The 21542-nt window shown below is 34.1% G+C and overlaps 1 protein-coding gene across 1 annotated transcript in view; it reads right to left on the bottom strand.

Moving 5' to 3' along the window:
- Positions 1 to 21542, bottom strand: part of srgap3 (SLIT-ROBO Rho GTPase activating protein 3) — a 108658-nt gene that overhangs the window by 3851 nt on the left and 83265 nt on the right. Inside the window, 10 exon segments of the mRNA XM_051112515.1 lie at positions 4148 to 4457; positions 4699 to 4848; positions 7510 to 7622; positions 7624 to 7691; positions 13736 to 13809; positions 15982 to 16209; positions 16876 to 16981; positions 18564 to 18698; positions 19442 to 19519; positions 20193 to 20253. Coding sequence (XP_050968472.1) covers positions 4148 to 4457; positions 4699 to 4848; positions 7510 to 7622; positions 7624 to 7691; positions 13736 to 13809; positions 15982 to 16209; positions 16876 to 16981; positions 18564 to 18698; positions 19442 to 19519; positions 20193 to 20253 — 1323 coding nt within the window.

Raw genomic sequence — 21542 nt, 5'->3', positions numbered from 1 at the left:
TTTTTTTATTTTATTATAACATGACACTGAATTGTACTCAAAAAACCCAAAAACTAACATTTATTATTAAACCAAATTTTCAAGCATTATACAGTATGTTTTATTTTTAGACAAAATATTGACAAAATTAATATATTTTTCATTTTTTTCTAAAATCGCATTGAATTGTACTCAATAAAACTAACATTTTTTAACAACAAATTTGACAAAATATTGACAGAATTTATACAATTTTCATTTTATTCTTAAAAATAACATTTAATATTAAACCAAATGTTCAAGCATTTTTTTATTCATAACCTAGTTTAGCTTTTTGTCAGCATGTTTTAATTATTTTTTTTATAAATAATTTTGACAAAATATTGACAAAATTGATATATTTTTTAATATTTTTCTAAATGGCTTTGAATTATACTCAATAAAACTAACATTTAATACTAAACCAAGTATTTTATTCGTAACCCAGATTAGTTTTTTAACAGTATGTTTTAAATATATATTTTTTTAACAACAATTTTGACAAAATGTACATATATATATTTTTTTTTATTCTAAAATGGCACTGAACTCAATAAAACCAACATGTAATATTAAACCAAATATTCAAGCATTTTATTAACAACCTAGTTTAGGTTTTTGTTAACAGCATGTTTTTATTATTTTTTAACAATAATTTTCACAACATGTATATCATTTTTCAATTTATTCTAAAATGGCATGCAGTTGTACTCAATAAAACTAACATTTAATAAAAAATCAAAAGTTCAAGCAGTTTATTCATAACCTAGAATAGGTTTTTGTCAACAGTATATTTTAAATATTGTTTTTTAAAAACAATTTTAAAGAAAATACTTTTAATATTTTTTATTTCAGTCTCAAATGGCATTGAATTTTAAAAAATAGCTTTTCAAATTAAACCAAACGTTCAAGCATTTTAGTCATAACATAGTTTGTCAATAGAATGTTTTAATTAAAATTGCTGAAAAACAAATGAAAGACGAACGTTGACTGAATTTAAATGTTTTTCACTTTATTCTAAATTGTCATTAAAGTCAATGAAAAGAACATTTAAAATAGACCAAATGTTAACGCATTTTATTTATAATCTACTTTTTGACAACATTGTTTTAAATAAATTTTTGAAAAAGAAATGACAAAATACTGAATTCAGTCATCTAAGTTTAGTCACCAAAATTAACATAAAAAAAAAAATCATTCAATCAAATGTTCAAGCATTTTATTAATTACTTTTTTTGAAAAGTATGTTTTAATTAAAATCATTATATATTATATTATTTATGTAATTATATAAATAAATTACATACAAATTATATTTATAACATAAACAATATATATATATATCACAATGAAGATTTTTTTGTGTAGTTATAAAACTGGAAAAAAAAACTTTTAATCTAACATTTTGATGATAATAATCTGAACAAAGATTTATATATATCATGAAAATGGCTTTTTTTTAGTATTAAAAATAGCCCTCTGTACTTCATTAACTGGACTCATGTGTAATAATTTCAGTATTTCTAATACAGCAAAGTCAAGCATTAGGGATGTGCTTAAATCCTCTAGCACCACTAATAATGATGACGTGAGAAATGATCGATAGCTTCAATTTGTGGGTTTCTGCACAGAAAGTATTTACGGAGCAATACGGCCTTAGAAATCGCTCATCTTTCCTGGAAATTCATCTTACTTTCTTCCGGAACAGTCTAGTATATCACAGAGGCAGATTATGTTTGATATACACACAGTGTCGCTGCCGTCCTGATAGACTATAAACTCCCTGCTTTCCCGTTCTCTTTCAAGACTGTCCTCTGTCTTGCAGCTGAGCATGCCATAAAAATTTAATGTTCGGAAGATAAAAGGCTCATGAAGACACACGCTCACACATACACACAGAAAATGTACCTTGCAAGGTCTTATTACTGAGCAGATGTCATCAGTAACCCCACACACCCCCCTGAACACATTTACATACATTTCCCAAACTGCACATCAAGCAGCAATGTTAATCAGATCATACAGTCTGCGCTTATAATGCATCACCAATATACAAAACAACACATTTCTGTCCAACAATATCAATCATACCTTCATTTTGATGTCTGTATTCACATAAGCCATTTTCTTTTCATTAGGTGAGTGTAGACACAAAGGAGCCATTACAAAAGATCATTAACTGTTCCGCGTGTCACAGACTTCATTATTTAACCGTGCGCAAATGAAACGCATGGATCAGTGCCAGCCTATCCCGTTCATGCTGATATCTGCTTTAGTGCCAGCTCTTTGTTTCTGCCGGACTAAATATTGCCAGCTTCTTCAGCCTCACAGAATTCTAGGCTAATTGAAAGGCTCGAGAGAACGACCAAAAAGCTTTCGTGATTACAACTTAAAAGACATTTTGAATCCTTCTGAGCTTTGATTCATAAGGGTACAAAATATAAGAAGATTTATGGTACACTTACCAAGAATATTTCAACGTTTGATCTCACCAATAGCGAAATTTGTTTAAAATATTCATATATTTAAATCACAGTGATTTAATTAGATTGTAATAATTAATCAAAATATATTTTATGACCTTTTAGAATAATTAGTGGCACTTGCTTATTATTTTTCTGTCCAAAAATTTCGCAGTGTAGGCCTTGACTGATGATACCTCAAGTAGTGCAGTTGAGGAGAGGTGCTATTACTTCTATAAGCAATTGAAAGCACTGTTTTCTCCTGATTTAGTTTTCAGTGTTTTCAATAATTTAAAAGAACAAAACACTATGCATTAAGAGCCGGGGGGTAAAAACTTTTTGAATTGAAGATCAGATTAAATTTAACTTATTTTGTTTTCTGGGAAACATGTAACTACCTTCTGTAGTCTCTGAAGGGCAGTACAAAATGAAGAAAATATTATATTTAGGCCAAATAAGAAAAATGTAGACATCTCCATTCTGTTCAAAAGTTTTCACCCCCCGGTTCTTAATGCATGGTTTTTCCTTCTGGAGCATCAGTGAGTGTTTGAACCTTCTGTAATAATTGCATATGAGTCCCTCAGTTGTCCTCAGTGTGAGAAGATGGATCTCAAAATCATACAGTCATTGTTGGAAAGAGTTCAAATACACAAAAATGCTGGAAAACTGAACAATTTGTGAGACCTGAAGGAAATGTTTCTTAAGCAGCAAATTGACGTATTAGAATGATTTCTGAAGGATCATGTGACACTAAAGACTGAAATAATGATGCAACTACCTCATATGCAACTACTACAGAAGGTTCAAACACTCACTGATGTGCCAGAATGAAACACGATGCATTAAGAGCTGGGGGGTGAAAACGTTTAGAATTTGAAGATCAGATTAAATTTAACTTATTTTGTCTTCTGGGAAACATGTAACTACCTTTTGTAGCCTCTGAAGGGCAGTACTAAATGAAAACATATGATATTTAGGCAAAAAAAAAAAAAAAAAAAAATGTAGACATCCCCATTCTGTTCAAAAGTTTTCACCCCCCGGCTCTTAATGCATGTTTTCTCCTTCTGGAGCATCAGTGAGTGTTTGAACCTTCTGTAATAGTTGCCTATGAGTCCCTCAGTTGTTCTCAATGTGAGAAGATGGATCTCAAAATCATACAGTCATTGTTGGAAATAGTTCAAATACACAAAAATGCTGGAAAACCAAACAATTTGTGGGACCTGAAGGATTTTTCTGAAGCAGGCAGTTTAACTGTTCAGGACATTAATGAACAACTATGACTAAATATAAAAAAACACCGCTGTGGATCATTCAGGTAACAACAGTTTTAAGAATCAAGGGGATGTAAACTTTTGAACCAGGTCATTTTTATAAATTTAACTATTATTTTCTCTTGTAAACGTCTTTTATGTGAAATATCTTATTCAGGTCAGTACTAAATAAACAATAACATGTATTTTGCATGATCCCTCTTATTTTGGTAAAATAATTAATATTTCTAATGATTCTGAAATGAAGATGTAAACTTTTGACCTCAACTGTAAGAGCCTTCTTTCCAAAACATTTAATTAATCTTAATTATTTCAACATTTTGACCTCCAGCGTACATATACACGCACACACAACACTGTGAAATTTAGCTAGAATCTAAATCCGCACACACCCACCTCTGCTAAAGCCTCAGCCTCCAAGGACTTGTGGTCTCCCAGGCTGCTGTGTCTTGTTGCTCCTGGCACAGGCCTGAGCGGATGACCCTCAGGATAGACTTTTCTCTCAGGGTAGTTAATGCTGCCTGCACTGCCAAAGGTTCCCAAACGTCTCTTTTCAGGACTCTCTATGTGGCCCCTACTAACAGCCACCTTGTGGGGGCTGCTGGGGCAGGCGGCGGCCCGTGGCGGTGTGTCTCGGGGTGGACTGTGAGAGTCGGTGCCACTGCGGCGCCGAGGAATGGCAGACCCATCCGAACGCAACCTAACCCTGCATGAATACACAATGAGATATAGAGTTTAAATATAGACTGTTAACACTGTTTTTAACTCAAAGCAGACTGGAAACACTGTCTAAAAATGGTAATAACTGTTTGTGTCATAAACGAGCCAAACAAGCTCAAGCTCAAAGGAGAAACAGGACAAGACTTTAATTCAAATCATTATTTTTTCCTAAGGATGAAAATATGTGGAATAAATACAAGCAGAACTCTGCATAATCAGCCACTGACCGTCCCATGACCCCGCTGAAGTTGTAATCAGGCGAAGGTTCACTCGGGGACTGCAGATCGTTTTTGGATGAGGCTTTATCATCCAGTAAAGGTCCACTGCTGGCCTCGCTGTCAGCCTTCTGACTCAGACTATCAGAGAAGGCGTCATCCCTAAAGAGATAGAGACAAAAATCCTTCCGGTTACTCTGCAGATCACTGATGGTCTGTGAAGAATTCCAAGTGGTGCAATTTGATTAGTTATAAAATCAGAATTGCAAGATATAAACTCACAATTCTGACTTTTTTTTCTCAAAATTGCGAGTTCAAGTTATAAAGTATAAAAAATAAATAAAAAAATTCAGAACTGCAATCTGAGAAAAATATCATGCAATTCTGAGAACTGTGAGTTTATATCAGGCAATCCTGAGAAAAATAGACAGAACTGTGAGTTTATATCACGCAGTTCTATGAAAAAAATTAAAACTGCGAGTTTATATCACACAATTTTGAGAGAAAGTCAGAAATGCGAGTTTATATCACGCAATTCGGTAGAAAAAAAAAACCCAAAAAACTGAGTCTATATCACGCAATTCTGTAAAAAAATAAAAACTGCAAGTTTATATTATGCATTTCTGAGAAAAAAAGTCAGAACTGAGAGTTTATAACATGCAATTCTGTAAAAAAAAAAAAATTAAAAACTGTGAGTTTATATCACGCAATTCTCAGAAAAAAAGTCAAAACTACAAGTTTATATCATGCAATTCTGAGAAAAAAAAAAAAGGCAGAAGTGCGAGATAAAAGTTCCATTCCAATTTCCTTGTTTTACTTCAGTGGTGAAAACGGGCTTCCAAAGATTTTAGTGTCACATTTTAATGTTGATTTGGTGCTCAAGAACAATTTTCTTATTACCAAGGTTGAAAAAAGTTGTGCCGTTTAATATTTTTGTTAATCATGCTAACAGAATTTTTTGTAATAATGTACTTCATCTGTCACTTTTGGTCAATTTAATGTATCCTTGAAAAAAAAAAAAAAAAGTAAGTGTTAGTTTCTAAGTATTAGTTTAAGTATTTTTCTTTTTTTTTTTTTTTTTTTTTTTTTTTTTAGAAAATCTGACCACAAACTTTTGAACAGTTGTCCATATCACAATGTGCACCAGCTAAACTATCACACACACCAAAAAAACCCATGTACTACATAAAGCTGGCAATGAAAGAAGCCTCTGGTTTCTTATTTTTCAGTCCCAGCGGCCCCTGCATCACTCTCACTTCATGTCTCATTCCCAGAGCCCTAAGCAAGCAAACATCCACTGATCACAGTTTCACAGCATGTTCTCGAGCTGCTTTTACAGTTCTCTTGGGAGACGACAGCAGAAGGTGTTTGGTAATCTGAAGCTGTTGTTGAACGTCACATTCATGGGGAAAAAAAAGTCTCAGAAAAAGTCTAAAGCCCAAATGTTTCATTATGCAATCTTTAAGCAATTCATTTTTCTGAGTGGCTTTTAAACACACTAAATGGACTGAAGCACATACTTGTTAGACCTTTAATTTCAAAACCATTGCCATTAAGAGGAAGCTGATCCTCTCTAACAGCTTCTATTCTTCTGGTTTTGCCCTTCATTAGATGTTTATGCTTATCCCTGTTGAAAAATCCAGCATATGCTGGTTAGGTATGTTTTGAAGCATGGGTGCTCATGAGCTGGTTTCAGCTGGTCATGTGCTGGTCTTAAGCTGGTCCTGAACAGGAGCTTCTTGCTTAGGACCAGCATAAGACCAGCTAAGAACCAGCTTAAACCAGCTCTAACCAGCAGCCATGCTTCAAAACATACCTAACCAGCATATGCTGGATTTTTCAACAGGGATGTCATACAGTAGTCAACATTTGAACTGGATCAAAAAAGTTCATCAAAGTTGTCCTAAGACAAAAAAGGTTGTTTTGGTTTTAGGACAACTTTGATGAAAGGTTTTGATCCACTTCAAATGTTGACTACTGTATATATAGCATGTTGGGGTTGAATTTACAGCACAAATAACTATTGTAAAACAAGATTTTGGTCATTCCACCCACCTCTTATGTAGTCTAATTCGGCAACTGGTAGTCTCATTCTCTTTTCATTTTAGCAACCTCAATTTTCCTTATTTGCTGCTGTCAAATTTTGCAATATTAGGAATGGGGCTTAGTCCAACCCTTTTAATAATCTCATTCATCAAACTGACACCGGTTAGACCATACAAAGACATAATGAGTATGCCATCATTTTAGTAATTACTGAAACAGCGGTAGGACAGTTAATATCAGCTGATGATATAAATATGATCAACTCAAGGACGCTGCAATTAACTTTTTTTCACTTTCATGTCATCACAAGACCTTACAAAGCAGTAACTGAGAAGCAGAAAACCCCTGAATACTTGATCAGCTTACTTTCAACTCTCTTTAACCTCAGTGAAGTACGTCATGTCCCATTGCACCCAACAAGCTTTGACATATATGCATGTCTAGCACATTAAGGCACCACTAATGCCTGGTGCTTCAGAAACACAATTAGACTCGTATAGTGTAAGAAAGGTTCCCTGCCAAAGACATAAGGGCATTCTTTAACTGCCACTCAGCGCTGTTAAATTTTAATTAAAGTCTAAAGTGTTAATGGAGGGAACTATTTGATTCTCACTTGAGCTATTAAGGTATGAACTCAGGCCAGATGGCCTGTTTGATTAGTCATATATTACCCAGAGGGCAACATTTTCACAAGAAAACATGTATTGAACTGTCCTGTAACAAGTGCCAGGACTATTAAAAAAAATTAAATAGTAAATAGTAAATTAAGATACTTACAAGTCTTGTACTACTATATACTGGTGAGGTATGAGGCCGTCAACCCCATTGTGTCGGCCCTCCCACCAGTCCTCAGATGCACGATGATACAGCAAAAGGGATGCGCCTTTTTTTGAAGGACAGCTCTCGAGGAGTCCGACCCATGTAATCAAACTTTGCAATGGCTTCAATCTGCTCCACCTCTGTGTGTGTATGAAAGAGAGAGGAACAGGGAAAGTAGCACTCATTAACATGTTTGCACAGAGAATTATGTCAACAAATTTTCAGAGAGCTTCAAAGCACTGCAACAGACTCAAAATCTGTCATGATCCCAGCTGGTTCTCAGCAAAAACACACACACTCACACCGTGTCTTGGCCAGGCGCGATATGACAAGTTTCCAAGCAATTTGTCTGTCCAGACTAAACGCAAAACTGCTGCATGACACTGAACATATTAGATTTTTAATATACAGTTACGTAATGTAAGATTTTGGGACAATGATATTTCACAGTGGGTGATTGGACTGCAGACGTAGAAACCAATAGATTTTAAACACAAAAACTATTGCAAAGTCCATAGATTGTCGTAATTCTCTGAACACAATAAAGCGGAGCAAAGCAAAAACAAAACAACAATGCAAAATGTAATTTTACTACATAAAAAAGCTATGGAAAAGTCCATAGATGAGTTCAGATGAGTCAGAATTCACAAAACAAAAAGCAAGCAAAACAAAACAAACACAAAGCAGACGAAAACAAAACAAAAACAAAGCAAAGCAAAATAAAACAAAACAACAAATAACAAAACAAAACAAAACTTAGTCTTTGAACAAAGCACAAAAAAAACAAAACAAAAAGCATGCCAAACAAAAGAAACACAAGGCAAACAAAGCCAAGCCAAACAAAAACCAAACAAAAGCAAACAAAACAAAAAAAGAATATCTTGGTCTTTAAAGCAAGGAAAACAAAAAAACAGCAAAAACAAAACAAAAAGAAAGGCAAACAAAACAAAACAAAACAAAACAAATGCAAGCCAAACAAAACAACTTAGTCTTTGAAGCAAGGAAAACAACAAAAAACAGCAAAAAAAAAAAAAAACTAAACAAAAAGGAAGCCAAACAAAACAAATGCAAGCCAAACAAAAATAAAAGAAAACAACAAAAGTCAAAAAGTCTTTGGAAAAAACAAAAACAAAAAAAGCAAGCCAAACAAAACAAACACAAGGCAAACAAAAGCAAGCCAAACAAAAACAAAGCACAACTAAATAAATCTAAACAACAAAAACCAAAACAACTTAAACTAAGGACAACAAACAAACCAAAAAGGAAGCCAAACAAAACAAATGCAAGACAAACAAAACAAAACAAAACAAACACGAAACAACAAAAGCAAACCAAACTAAACAACAACAACAAAAAACAAAACAACTTTTAGTCATTGAACAACAACAAAAAAGGATCACTGCAATGCAATATTTCAGCTTGCTTCTGTATGAAAGAAACACTGCATTCAGTGTGATCAAGTGTACTTACATGGTTCATTTATTTTTAGGGCAGAATGACAGATGTGATCAGAACAAAACAACAAAAAACAACAACATAGCTTAGAAAAACAGGCTCATGCACGGCAAAAGCCTGTTTGTGCATTTAGATGTCAAATAGATCCTGTATTTAATATCATACAGACTCACATTTGTCACATTAAGGTCTTAGACATTAGGATATGATCTTATCGTTTACCCCATCAGAAGCACAAAAAACAGGCACATTTCTAATACAAATGGGCTGCTAAAAATGCAAAGTGGACTTCATCTAAATCCTATCAAATCTGCCACCCAACTTCCATTTAACGTGACCACTGCCATCTTATGACCACAAATCAGTTCACGCTCCACCCCCCCAGACACTGCCAGGGGCAAACAGACAGTGGGGTCATTCAGGGTTAAGGAGATATACAGAGCAAATCAACGCTTGGCAGGAAATCTCCAAGTCGACTAGAAGAAACCAATCAGTTTCATTAGGGTCTCCACCCAGGGGTGAAATTAAACACAGGCATGGCACAGAAGTGGAAGGAAAGGGGAAGAATGGAAATAGAGAGAGAGAGAAAATCAGCCTTTGCAATTCTGTATATCGTCTGATTGTTTCCATTGTGACTGCACCTGACTGGCTGGATTGAAGGCTCAGAATCTGATTGCGATTTCTCAGCATGTGCCGAGGGTAATAGGGAAAGTTGCGATAGCGCTGTTTTGGAGCTAAAGCATGTGACTTCAAACAGTTCTGAAGTCATGCATAAGGCTGGATGTGGCTGATGAGCTCCTGAGGGAAGGCTGATTCCAGATCAGAGAATCAGACACATCAAAACAGAATGTCAGTGCGGATCACAAACATATACAACAGCATACACAGAGTGCGATTTAACCAGTAACATACTGTTTAAAGCGGTTTATAAGAAGAGCTACCTCTAAAAACATGATTACTTTGAATGTTTTATGTTATGGCTCACCAAAATTAGGATAAAAAATGTAAATAATATTAGAACAAAAACCAGTCTGCAATATCAGGTAGCAACATTGCTTCAAGCAGCGATTACTGGGGTTCAAGCACTTAAGCACATATGAAAAAAGACATGACGTATTAATTATCAAGCCTGTTATGACCTAAATCATTAATTTAAAAAAAGCATTTTTGACAAATTCAGGTAATTTTCCATAGAAATATTATGTTTATTTTTTAACGTTTATGAATGTTTTATTGCCAGCAGCTCTTTTTCCAGATTAAATGAAAAACCTAGGACTAGTTCGCAAAAGTATGTTTTTTTTTTACATTTTCTCAATTGGATTGACAGCAGTGGTTCTAGAGCCAAAGTTGTTTGGAATGAGGAGGTCTATCGTACGATATGAATCACATCATATTACAATCGTTTACGCCCTTGAAAAATACAGTATCACCCACCAGTGGCCAATTTCTTTTTAAATTTCCCACAGACCTTTAGGGTCGTGAGTCAATCAGGCCCTCTGAGCTTTGTTTAGATCTACCTCCACTAAGTTTGTCTAATAGGTGCTCAAAGTTCATTGGCCTACGGTGGCCATGTTTTTTGAGATACACAAATGTCCTCATAACCATCGATTTTCATGCCGACAGGACAAACGGGTGCGTAGTTATGGCTATTTTTATGTTTTTTTCCTCTTATAGTGCTCCATGACTTTTTTCATGTGACCTCAGATTCAGCTCTTACATTTTGCATTATGAGTTTAAGCCATTTTAGCAAAAGCAGCCCTGCCCCTTTTAAAGGTTTCACTGTCCCTTTGCGACCGAGGGTCTAAATTTAAATTTTTTGATTATTGATATTCACTCTCCAGAAAATGTTTCTGCACTGGTTTGGTTCTGATCGGTGAAAAACCTAAGACTGGTTCGCAAAAAAAGTTTTTTCAAAAAACGCAAAATACTCGACAGACAAAAATACTCTACAGCGTTCTGTTTAGGAGTTATGAGCGATTTCATACTTTTGATCACTGTAGTGCCGACTTCAGGCTGATTGGGGCGAGCCTTGGTGACGTTGTTTGCAGTGTGAGTACTACCATCCCTCCACATTTCAAGTCTCTACAACTTACGGTTTGGTCTGCCCAATCAGTTTTACATGGAGATTACCGATCCTTGGCCATTCGAACAATTACAACAGGATTTCAGTCCTACGTGCTTGAACCCCTAATCACAGGCTTATTTATACAGCTAAAATGACTAGAAGTAGCTAACACTAGAAGCACTGAACATGCAAGTACGACTATCATGATTCCTTGATTCAATTAGTCCTCGGTTTAAAAAAAAATCCTTGATTGTATTTTGCCCATGTCAAGTAACTGGCAAAATACCAAAAATGGCGCATTCCATAGATGAGAATCCATGAAATGCATTATTTGACAGTTTTTCCAAGGCTGCATTATATATTAAACCCATTTAAAAATCATAATAAATCATAATGCTATTGTGAAATCACAAACACTATGATTTAATTAAAATAAATATATGTGATGCAGGTTCAATACACACGCTTTAATTATTTACATGTGCCTCTTTTTATAGTAAATGCTGCTCCACACAAACTGTTATCATTTATATGTGTGGAGCGTCTCAAACTCCATCTCAGCATATTGCTGTGAATTTGGGTTTATTATAACATTCATCTGGGAACGCAAAGTGCACCATTTCATCATATTTGTAAGGTAATTAATTTATAAACCTACACCTGTGTAGGTATGCATCTAACCCAATGTCCACATGTTCAAGAAATTATAGTGGCTGTAGCATATCTATCATAAATAAATGTCTTTATCATAAATTAAAGATTAAGTGGACATTTTAATTAAATGTTGTTTAGTCGATAGGAGGATTAGATTGCGCAGTAAAGTGTAAAAACAATCGTCAGGCCGTTGATGGTGCCCTCTGCAGTCAGTTGTTATAACTCGTAATGTATGTTAGCTCTATTGTTTATAATACACTATGTATCTTAACAGTTTTGTTCAATAAAACCATATGATTTTGATACTTTATTTGAACTAATTATTATTGCCTCATTGCTATTATATATGTATTTTAAGTAATTTTAAAGGCTATTGTTTGCTTAGGTCTTCATTACTCCAAAACAATTAATTATTAATCATCAGAATAATCGGCCAATTACTTGATTATCAATATAATCGTTAATGACAGCCCTACATTCAAGCTGAAAAATACAGTAGGTCTGAATGTTTACCATTTTAAAAATTGGTTAAAAAATACTGCAGCTTTCATGTTGTGTGAAACTTCAAATTGAAATAAACGAGTGCACCTTTAAATAGAAAAGCAAACTATACTCTAATTTAGTGTTAAAAAGACCCACTCTTAACCCATTAGTTGAGAGCAGAACTGTTTTAGCGAAACCGAAAAATTGAATGAGCAGCAAGCTGTATGCGAGAGATGGTATCAGCGACGTGGCTGGTGTTTGGGGTTAGTGAGCGAGTGCAGCTCCATCAATCAGTAAATGAAGGGAGCGGGCGCAGGAAGCCCCGTGAGACCTGTTTACTCACCCTGAACAAAGAGCGTGCAAGAGAGAGGGAGAGAAAGAAAACAAAGTGATAAAAGGCAAAGGAGGAGGCAATTAAGCAGAGAAAACCAAGGGCTGGAAGACAGAGATGAAGCGCAAAGATTGCCGAAACTGGGCCGAAAGAGATATTTCCGTCTGTGTCTTCATTTAATATAGCACCGGAAACATCGCTAGACAATGCTATCATTTTAATGTGAGAAATGAAGAGGGTGAAGGGGGAGAGAGGAAGGGAGTGAAGGGAAAAAAAGCAGAGAGAATGACATTTTCAAGACCTGGAACCTCACGTAAGTGTTTGTGAATCTGTGCTGCCAGGTTTCAATTTGAGATCATCTTTCTTATCTCCTCATAGCTTAACAGCCAATAAGGACGCACACTGCTGAAAGGACACCACTCTGATTGGCTGAGCTAGATGTCAATCATAACATCCACTGAACAATACAACCTGGTGTGTATAAAGCATTTCTTTATTCTTTATTTCTTTTTAATCAGAATTTAACATATATATAATCCTTCTTAAAAAAATTAAATATAATTTACCTCAAAAAAGACAGATTTAAAAGTAAAACTGTACACACAAATAAAAATACGACTTGTTTTCAGATAATATACGACATATTAAATGTATTTTCTTACCCCACTGGGATTTTTTTTTTAATCTATGCAAAAAAATTAAAGAAACTATTTTTATTTTGTTGCAGCACACTCAAAGCCTCATTTTGACTGTGGTTGTATGAATAATATTGTTTTTGTGGAAACTCTTTAGATCAAACTGAATATGACCCAGATGTTTCAATGCCAGTTTTGACATCTGATGTCAATTATGTGGTTGACATCTATGTGCACACAAACACATACGCACTCACACACACAAGCCAAAAGGTCAGCCAGAGCACAACACAGCAATGCTAATCAACACATCATCTTCAATATACACAAGGCAAAACTATTTTTCCTCTTTTTAAGAAGCAATATCTGGTCATTTTCATTTGTTTCAAACCTAAAGGCTACCATAACCACATGTGACTGTACTTCTATTGGTTACGTAAACGAAAAACCTCAAACGCTGATTTTTGCTTCTGGTAATCTGTGTTCTACTTTACAAAACAATACAGCATTTTGCTGTATGAGTGTGTATGAAACACTGAATGAATGCATAAAAGCCTGTACCATCATCGCTTGTGTGTGGTTCGGTGCAGTTGTCCGCTTCATCAATGGTGCCTGGTTCACTGTGAGGGCTGTCACTGTGTGAATACACACACATACACAAACACAAAGAGAGAGAGATGTTTAAAAGCACAGCAAACACAATAACTGTACACATGATAAAGGCAGCATTGAAACAGCATGACAATTACAGTTCTGCAATGTCACGCAAACAGTAATCAATCCTGCTTGCATCAACATTAGAGACTCATGAAATGACAAGCATTGTGGACTAAAAGTCACATTTTTATTTCATGGGGATTTTAAAACAATATGCCACAAAAGGCAGTGTTTTACACTGATTTCACCATGGTTAAGAGTCGTTAGACTTGACGTAAGAGTAAAAACGTGGTAACAAACAGCATTATGAGGCTTATTGCTTTTAAAAAGCATGTTAGATAAATACACTACTGTTCAAAAGTTTGAAGTCAGTAAGGTTTTTTTTAATAGGAATTTATACTTTCATTTAGCAAGGATGCATTAATTCTATTCATAATAAAAGTACTGAAAAAATATAGTTTTTCACTAATATTAATCAGAAAAACTTTTTTCAACATTGATAATAATAATAATACTAATAAATGTTTCCTGAGCACCAAATCAGCCTATTAGCTTGATTTCTGAAGGATCGTGTGACATCCTGAAAATTGCAGGCTTGCCATAACAGGAATAAAGATGAAAACAGAAAGCAGCCGTTTTAAATATTAAATATTTTAGGAAGGGAGTGAAGAAAAAAGTACAGAATGACAGTTTTAAAACATGGAACCTCACATAAAAGTTTATGAGTTTCAGTATGAGATCATCTTTCTTATCTCCTCATAGCTTACCAGCCAATAAAGACGTACACTGCTGAAAGGACACCACTCTGATTGGCTAAGCTAGATGTCATTCATAACATCCGCCAAATAACACTACCTGGTGTGTATGAAGCATTTTTTTATTCTGCTTAGAAAATTAGTATTTTTGTTGGTTTTATAAAAATACATAAACCTTCTTAAAAAACTAAATACAATTTATCTCAATAATAATTTTTTTTTTTAGAAATCAAAATCAAAATTGTACATACAAACAAAAGTATGACTTGTTTTCAGATAATACATAATCGAATATACCGAAAAAAAGTATCATAGTTTTTACCAATATCAACACTGATAATAATAATACTAATAAAAATAATCATACATGTTTCTTGAGCACCAAATTAGCATATTAGAATAATTTCTGAGAGATCATGTGACATCCTTAAAATTCAGGTTTGCCATAACAGGAATAAATATGAAAACAGAAAGCAGCTATTTTAAATAGTAATATTTTAAAATATCACTGTTTTACTGTGTTTTTGATCAAATAAATGCAGCTTTGGTGAGCATAATTTAATTAATCAGATTTATCTAATTCATCACAATATGATTTCAAAAATATTAAAAAATCTTACTGACCCCAAACTTTTCACTGATACTGTATTTACATTTATTATTAATAATAATAAAACCAAACCATTTCCACCAAGTAGTTTGGAATACATGTAAAAAAGTGACCCTGGACCACAAAATCAATCATTAGGGTAATTTTTTCGAAATTGAGATTTATACATCATCTGAAAGCTAAATAAATAAGCTTTCCATTGATGTATGGTTTGTTAGGATAAGACGATATTTGGCCCGACATACAACTATTTGAATATCTGGAATCTGAGGGTGCAAAAAAATCTAAATATTGAGAAATCGCCTTTAAAGTTGTCCAAATGAAGTTCTTAGCAATGCATATTACTAATTAAAAATTAAGTTTTGATATATTTACGGTAGGAAATTCACAAAATATTTCACTGAAACATGATCTTTACTTAATACGCTAATGATTTTTGGCATAAAAGAAAAATCGATCATTTTGACCCATGTATTGTTGCATATGGCTACAAATACACCCATGCTACTTATTTTTGGTTTTGTGTTTCAGGGTCACAAATATGGTTTCTAAATATGGTAATATTTTAGAACAACAGAACAGAATAGCCAATCAGATTTAAAGCTAGAAATATTACTTTTAGCAATAGATTACAAAAGTCTGCCTAAGGTGCTCCACTTTATATGACCTGAGTGCTAAACGTCCCATTTATAGTACTGAGCTCAGTTTAAGCCACAGCTGGCTTAAATTGAGGAATTATGACATTCCTTAGTAATAACAAAATCCAGCTAAAGTCTAGAGCTCACCAGTACTCCTCTCCTCCAGTCATGCATTTCTCATAGACAGGACCGTCCAGCTCACGCGGGCTAGGGAAGATAACCTCATGGTGGATGATGATGGTCTTGATGACCTCATTAACATGAGCCTGGCAGGCCACGGGGTCCTGACCCTCCGGGATGGGCATCAGAGTGGGTCCAAAACAGATGGCAAGGTTATACGGGTCCATCATGTTCTCATCGCTGTACTGGGACAGACTAGAAGGATGAAGAGACAGAGTTAGTGAAAAAGTTCTTCAAGGTGACGTAGTGCTGCAGAAATTGCAAACTTTCAAAAACTTCCTCTCTTACTCCTGCTGTCTATTTCAATATCTTAATTCATAACTTTGTCCCAGAGAATTCATCTTCATGTACAGTGTACTATCTTTCAGCTGATCTCTCACTGGGACTCTCTTGACTGCAGGAGTGAAGTTCGAATGAGTCAGAGCTGCGAGCGTGAGAGCAAATGAAAGGGAGAAAGAAGTCAGAGGGTGTGATGCGGAATCAAATTCTTTGTTCGGTATGGGGGAGGGTAAGAACAGGAAGCTGCAATAAAAAGCCAGGAGAAGCGGACAGGTATAGTACAGTACAGACTGATGGGTTTCTTCTGGCGTAAATATCCTCTAAAGCACTCCTTGACAGACATGGTCATAAATTAGACAAGAGTAGTGGGGGCTGCTGAATAGCTCTTTGTAAATATAATGAATGTCTTTGCCTGTGACTGCTGCTATTCATATAAATAGTGATTTACTAGGAGATTTACAGTCTAAAGACAAGAGATGCTGTGAAGCCACAGTGGTAAAATTACAAATTAGCCTCCCACTTTTGAGCATGTACGCGTGTGTGACTGCAGGTCAACCAGCTGGTGAAATATAAAAAACTTACTGATTTAGAAAAGCAAACAGGTATCTCATGACGATGATGATGGTACGAGGAAGGGTGACGATGATCTGCTGAATGTGGTGGGCTCTTTCCGCAGATGATTCAAGCTCTGAAACAAGAAATCGACAATCAAACATTCATACAAATCAATCAGCAGCTCCACATTTATAATGTACACAACTGTTGGTAAGACTGATTCATATTCATAAGACTTACCAGGGCTGCATTTATTTGACCAAAAGTACAGTAATATTTTGAGATAGAGTTTTCTATTTGAATATATTTTAAAATGTTATTTATTCCTGTGATGGCAAAACTGAATTTTCAGCATTATAATATCCAGATCTGGTGTTCAAAAAACACTTCTTATTATTAATGTTGAGTTTTTGTAAAAACTGTAATACTTCATTTTAAGATTCGCTGATAAATAGAACGTTCAGATGAACAGCATTTATTTGAAACAGAAATATTTTGTAACATTAGACATGTCTTTACTGTCACTTCTGAGTAATTTAATGCAATCTTGCTAAAAAAAACCTTTTTTTAAATACATAAATAAATAAAATAATATAAAATAATATAAAATAAAATTTAACAAGGCTGCATTTTGTGATCAAAAAAAGAGTAATATTTTGAAATATTTGTATAATTTAAAAAAACGATCTTATATTTTTAATATATAAATGTAATTTATTCCTGTTAATTTATTTATTGCAAAACTGAATTTTCAACAGCCATCACTTTCGTTTTCAGTGTCACATTATCCTTATATTTCAAATTTAGTGTTCCAAAAACCACTTCTTATAATTAATGTTAAAAACAGTTGTGCTGCTTATTTTTTTTTTTTAAAAACTAAAATACCTCATTTTAAGATTTGCTGATAAACGGAAAGTTAAAATGAACGGCATTTATTTGAAACAGAAATAATTTGTAACATTAGACATATCTTTCCTGTCACTTTTGAGCTATTTAATGCAATCTTGCTAAACAAATAATTAAAAAAAAAACATAATAAAATAAAATTCAACAAGGCTGCATTTACAATCAAAAATACAGTAATATTTTGAAATATTTTTACAATTTAAAACAACTGTTTTCTACTGTAATATACGTTAAAATGTTATTTATTCCTGTGATGGCAAAACTGAATTTTCATCAGCCATTACTTCCATTTTCAGTGTCACATGATCCTTCAGAAATCATTCTAATAATCAGATTTGGTGTTCCAAAAAACACTTCTTATTATTAATGTTTTTTTGTTTTGTTTTTTTAATTTATTATTAAGTTTTATTTTTTTATTTTTGAAAACTACACTACTTCATTTTAAGATTTGCTAATGAACAGAAAGTTTAAATTTAGACATTAGTCTTTACTGTCATTTTTGAGCATTTTAATGCAAAAAAAACATTAAAATAAAATAAATAAATAAATAAATAAAATAAAATAAAAGGCAGTCTACTATTAGCTTCAATCACACAACAGTTTGTATGTTTTACTTCTTACATTCTCTTGCCAGACTTTTTTTCCAAAAGCAAAATATAAGAAACTGACAAATTGCTTTGTCAAACTTCAAAGATAAAGCCAAGCACCAATAGAAACATTCCTCAACTAACAGCAATCTATGGAGTAATAACAGGTTTAATCACACCAGAGACATTTTGATCTATCCTCTAGCTGAATGAAACACTCACTGACGGTGGAGATCAAATCCAGGAAGCGCTCCTTGGGGAAAAGAGGGTTCTCCAGCCCTCTAAAGTACAACTTGAGAACACCAGCCACGGAGTTGATATCATGATCGCTCTGATCATCAACTAGCGGGTCCTCACCTGAAAAAAATGAAAAACATGGATTTGTTTCTTTCTCCCCCTTAGTTCCCTATGCTTAACAAGAACACAATTTCAGGCACTAGCAGGCAACTTAAGATACTTAATTTTGTCACTGATGATTCAATTACCTGTGAAACAATAAGAAGGTTGCACATCGAAACGTAGTTATTTATCAACAACACTGCTGTATAACACCTAATGACTGATATCCTTACGGTATCATTTGTTTTGTTTGTCTTGCATTTCTCTTAGCTAAAATATGCACTCGTCCTCCATATCTGAGAAACTTACAAAGACAATTCCAGTAAAAGATCAGATCAGATCAGACTAGTTACTCTGGCTGTTCAATCTCTGTATTACTTTTTAAAGAATTAACCATACTATTTTTGCTATCATTATTAAGCTCTTAGTCTTTAGAACTTCTGGGTAGTGAATGTTTCAGTGCAAATGGAATGATTTTGACTATTAGCCTTAGAAATGGCTTATATAATTTAATCCATCATTTGTCAGTATCAAAACCAAGCACATGATTGTATCTGCAAACATGAGCTTGATGTAGAATCAATTTGTTTCACGGGAAAGCTTTGGTAAATCGAAATCCTGCCACCAAATTTAATTTTCCGTTGTTATTTACACCCTCTACTCAGCTGATCTGATGTGCGGAGGAAACATATTCACAGTTTGAAAAGTACATAAACAAAAATAACTGGAAAATAATTACAGTTCATCTCTAGGGGCCTAACCTCTTTCAAATGAATTTTTAATATCGTTGACTTCCACCTGAGATCCTGGAACTCGGAATATGCCTTGTTGTTGCAGCCCTGGCAAAGGAAAATAAAAAGAAACACGAGTTGAAAACTTGTCGAGGCATGATATTGCATTATTTCCAGCTCAAAACAAGATGTGCACAGGAGGAAATGCAACATTTCCCTCTAAGGGGTCCTTTATTTTTGGCACATATGAGTTTGGCTAAAGAAATTCCACTAATTTTCTGAGATTTCATTGGAACCTGAGGGAACGCCCTGTGATCTTACAGCAGTAATCTCAAAGAAAGAGTAGATTAGGTTCCTGTTAACAGTCTCTGAGCCAGCAGAAAGAATAGAGTTTATAGCATTATTATTTTTCTGCCTTGACATCTATAAAAATTTATAGTCTCTAGCAGAATAATAAATCATCAATCCGCTGCATACTTAGCAGCCAAACCGATGTCATTCTTTAAATTCACTGACTTCAGCTTCACCCTGACAGATGGACTTTATATGGAACTATTTCGAAAGCATCACGGGATCACTAAAACTTACAACAGATGAGTCCTTATTCAAATTAGCATCTGTGTCTCTATCTGGTTGTGAGAGCTCTATCTGAGTATGTTGAGCGCTCTCCGAATGATAAGGGGATGTGCTGTTTTTGGAGAGCTCCCTAATGGTTTCCAGTAGCTCCTGAGTCAGCATGTTTATCTGCGATCGATTAGTGACCTTTCCTTGAACCGCTTACCATATAAATTAATGTATCGAATACAGCTCTCCACCACCAGAGGAATGGGTTGACCTGAATCCTGAAAGACAACAATCATTACAAAATGGCACTGGTTTTAAAACTGTGGGTGAGATTTAATGGGATAATTCACCAAAAAATGACAATTCTGTCCTCATTTACTCACATTCATGTTGACCCAAACCTGTGAAACTTTCTTTTTCCAGGGAACACAAAAGTATATATTTTTAAATAGTTTTGAGTCAAAGCAAAACAAAATTGAACCCATTGTATGGCCAAAGATTTTCTTTTGATTTTCTTTTGTGTTCTCCAGAAAAAAAGCAAGTCACACAGATCTGAAGCATCATGAGGGTGAGTAAATGATTACTGAATTTTTATTTTCAGGTGATCTGTCCTTTTAAAGGTGCACCTGCTCATTTTTCCCTCATTAAAAAGTCAACAAAAAGAAATAAAAGTAGTAAAAAATCATATTTGATATCATGCTGATGTCACATGACCAGCTAAAACAGACTTGCTTTATCTCTGCACTCCATCTTGTTGGACATGTTTTCTTGTGGAATATAAATTTGGAGAATTAAAACAGATTTTTAGGACATTTAGGACATTACTATGATTGAAGTTTTTTCTCTTGTGAGCATACGTTATAGGGATGTGCCCGAATACGAATACCATGTTCAGAAAGGAAATGACATGTACTACGGAACCCCTAAAGGGAATAAATACGAGATGGGAGGAAAAAATATATTTTAAAGCTGTCTCTCGCAATTATATAGTTGGGTAATTATATGTATATAAATTGCGGAGCATTGAATGCGCTTTTGAATGCAAGCTTGCTTTTTACTTTCACTTTCGAGATTTGCGATCACACATACTCTATATACTATTGAATGGCAGTACTTACCACACATTTTACAAGATTACATGTTTGTTAGTTGTGCTCAGGATCTGCAAATCATTCACCATTGTCCTATCAAATCTCTTCTTATTCTGTTTATGCGGTAAGCGCATTTTTTAGGGCTGTCAAACGATTAATCGCAATTAATCACAATTAATCACATCCAAAATAAAAGTTTGTTTACATACTATATGTATGTGTACTGTGTATATTTATTGCAGTATGTATATATAAATACACACACATACATATATTAAGGAAAAAATGTTACAATTATATATAAAATATTTATATTTATTGTAAATGAAAGTATAATTATATTTACATTGTAAATACATATTACAAGTATTTTTTTTTAAATATATGCATGTATGTGTTTGTATTTATATATACAAAATAAGTATACACAGTACATACACATATAATATATAGACATAAACTTTTATTTTGAATGT

This window comes from Labeo rohita, chromosome 6 (assembly GCF_022985175.1).
Source record: "Labeo rohita strain BAU-BD-2019 chromosome 6, IGBB_LRoh.1.0, whole genome shotgun sequence".
Taxonomy (NCBI): domain Eukaryota; kingdom Metazoa; phylum Chordata; class Actinopteri; order Cypriniformes; family Cyprinidae; genus Labeo; species Labeo rohita.
The sequence above is the reverse complement of the archived record's forward strand: the minus strand, read 5'-3'. Positions and strand labels throughout refer to the sequence as shown.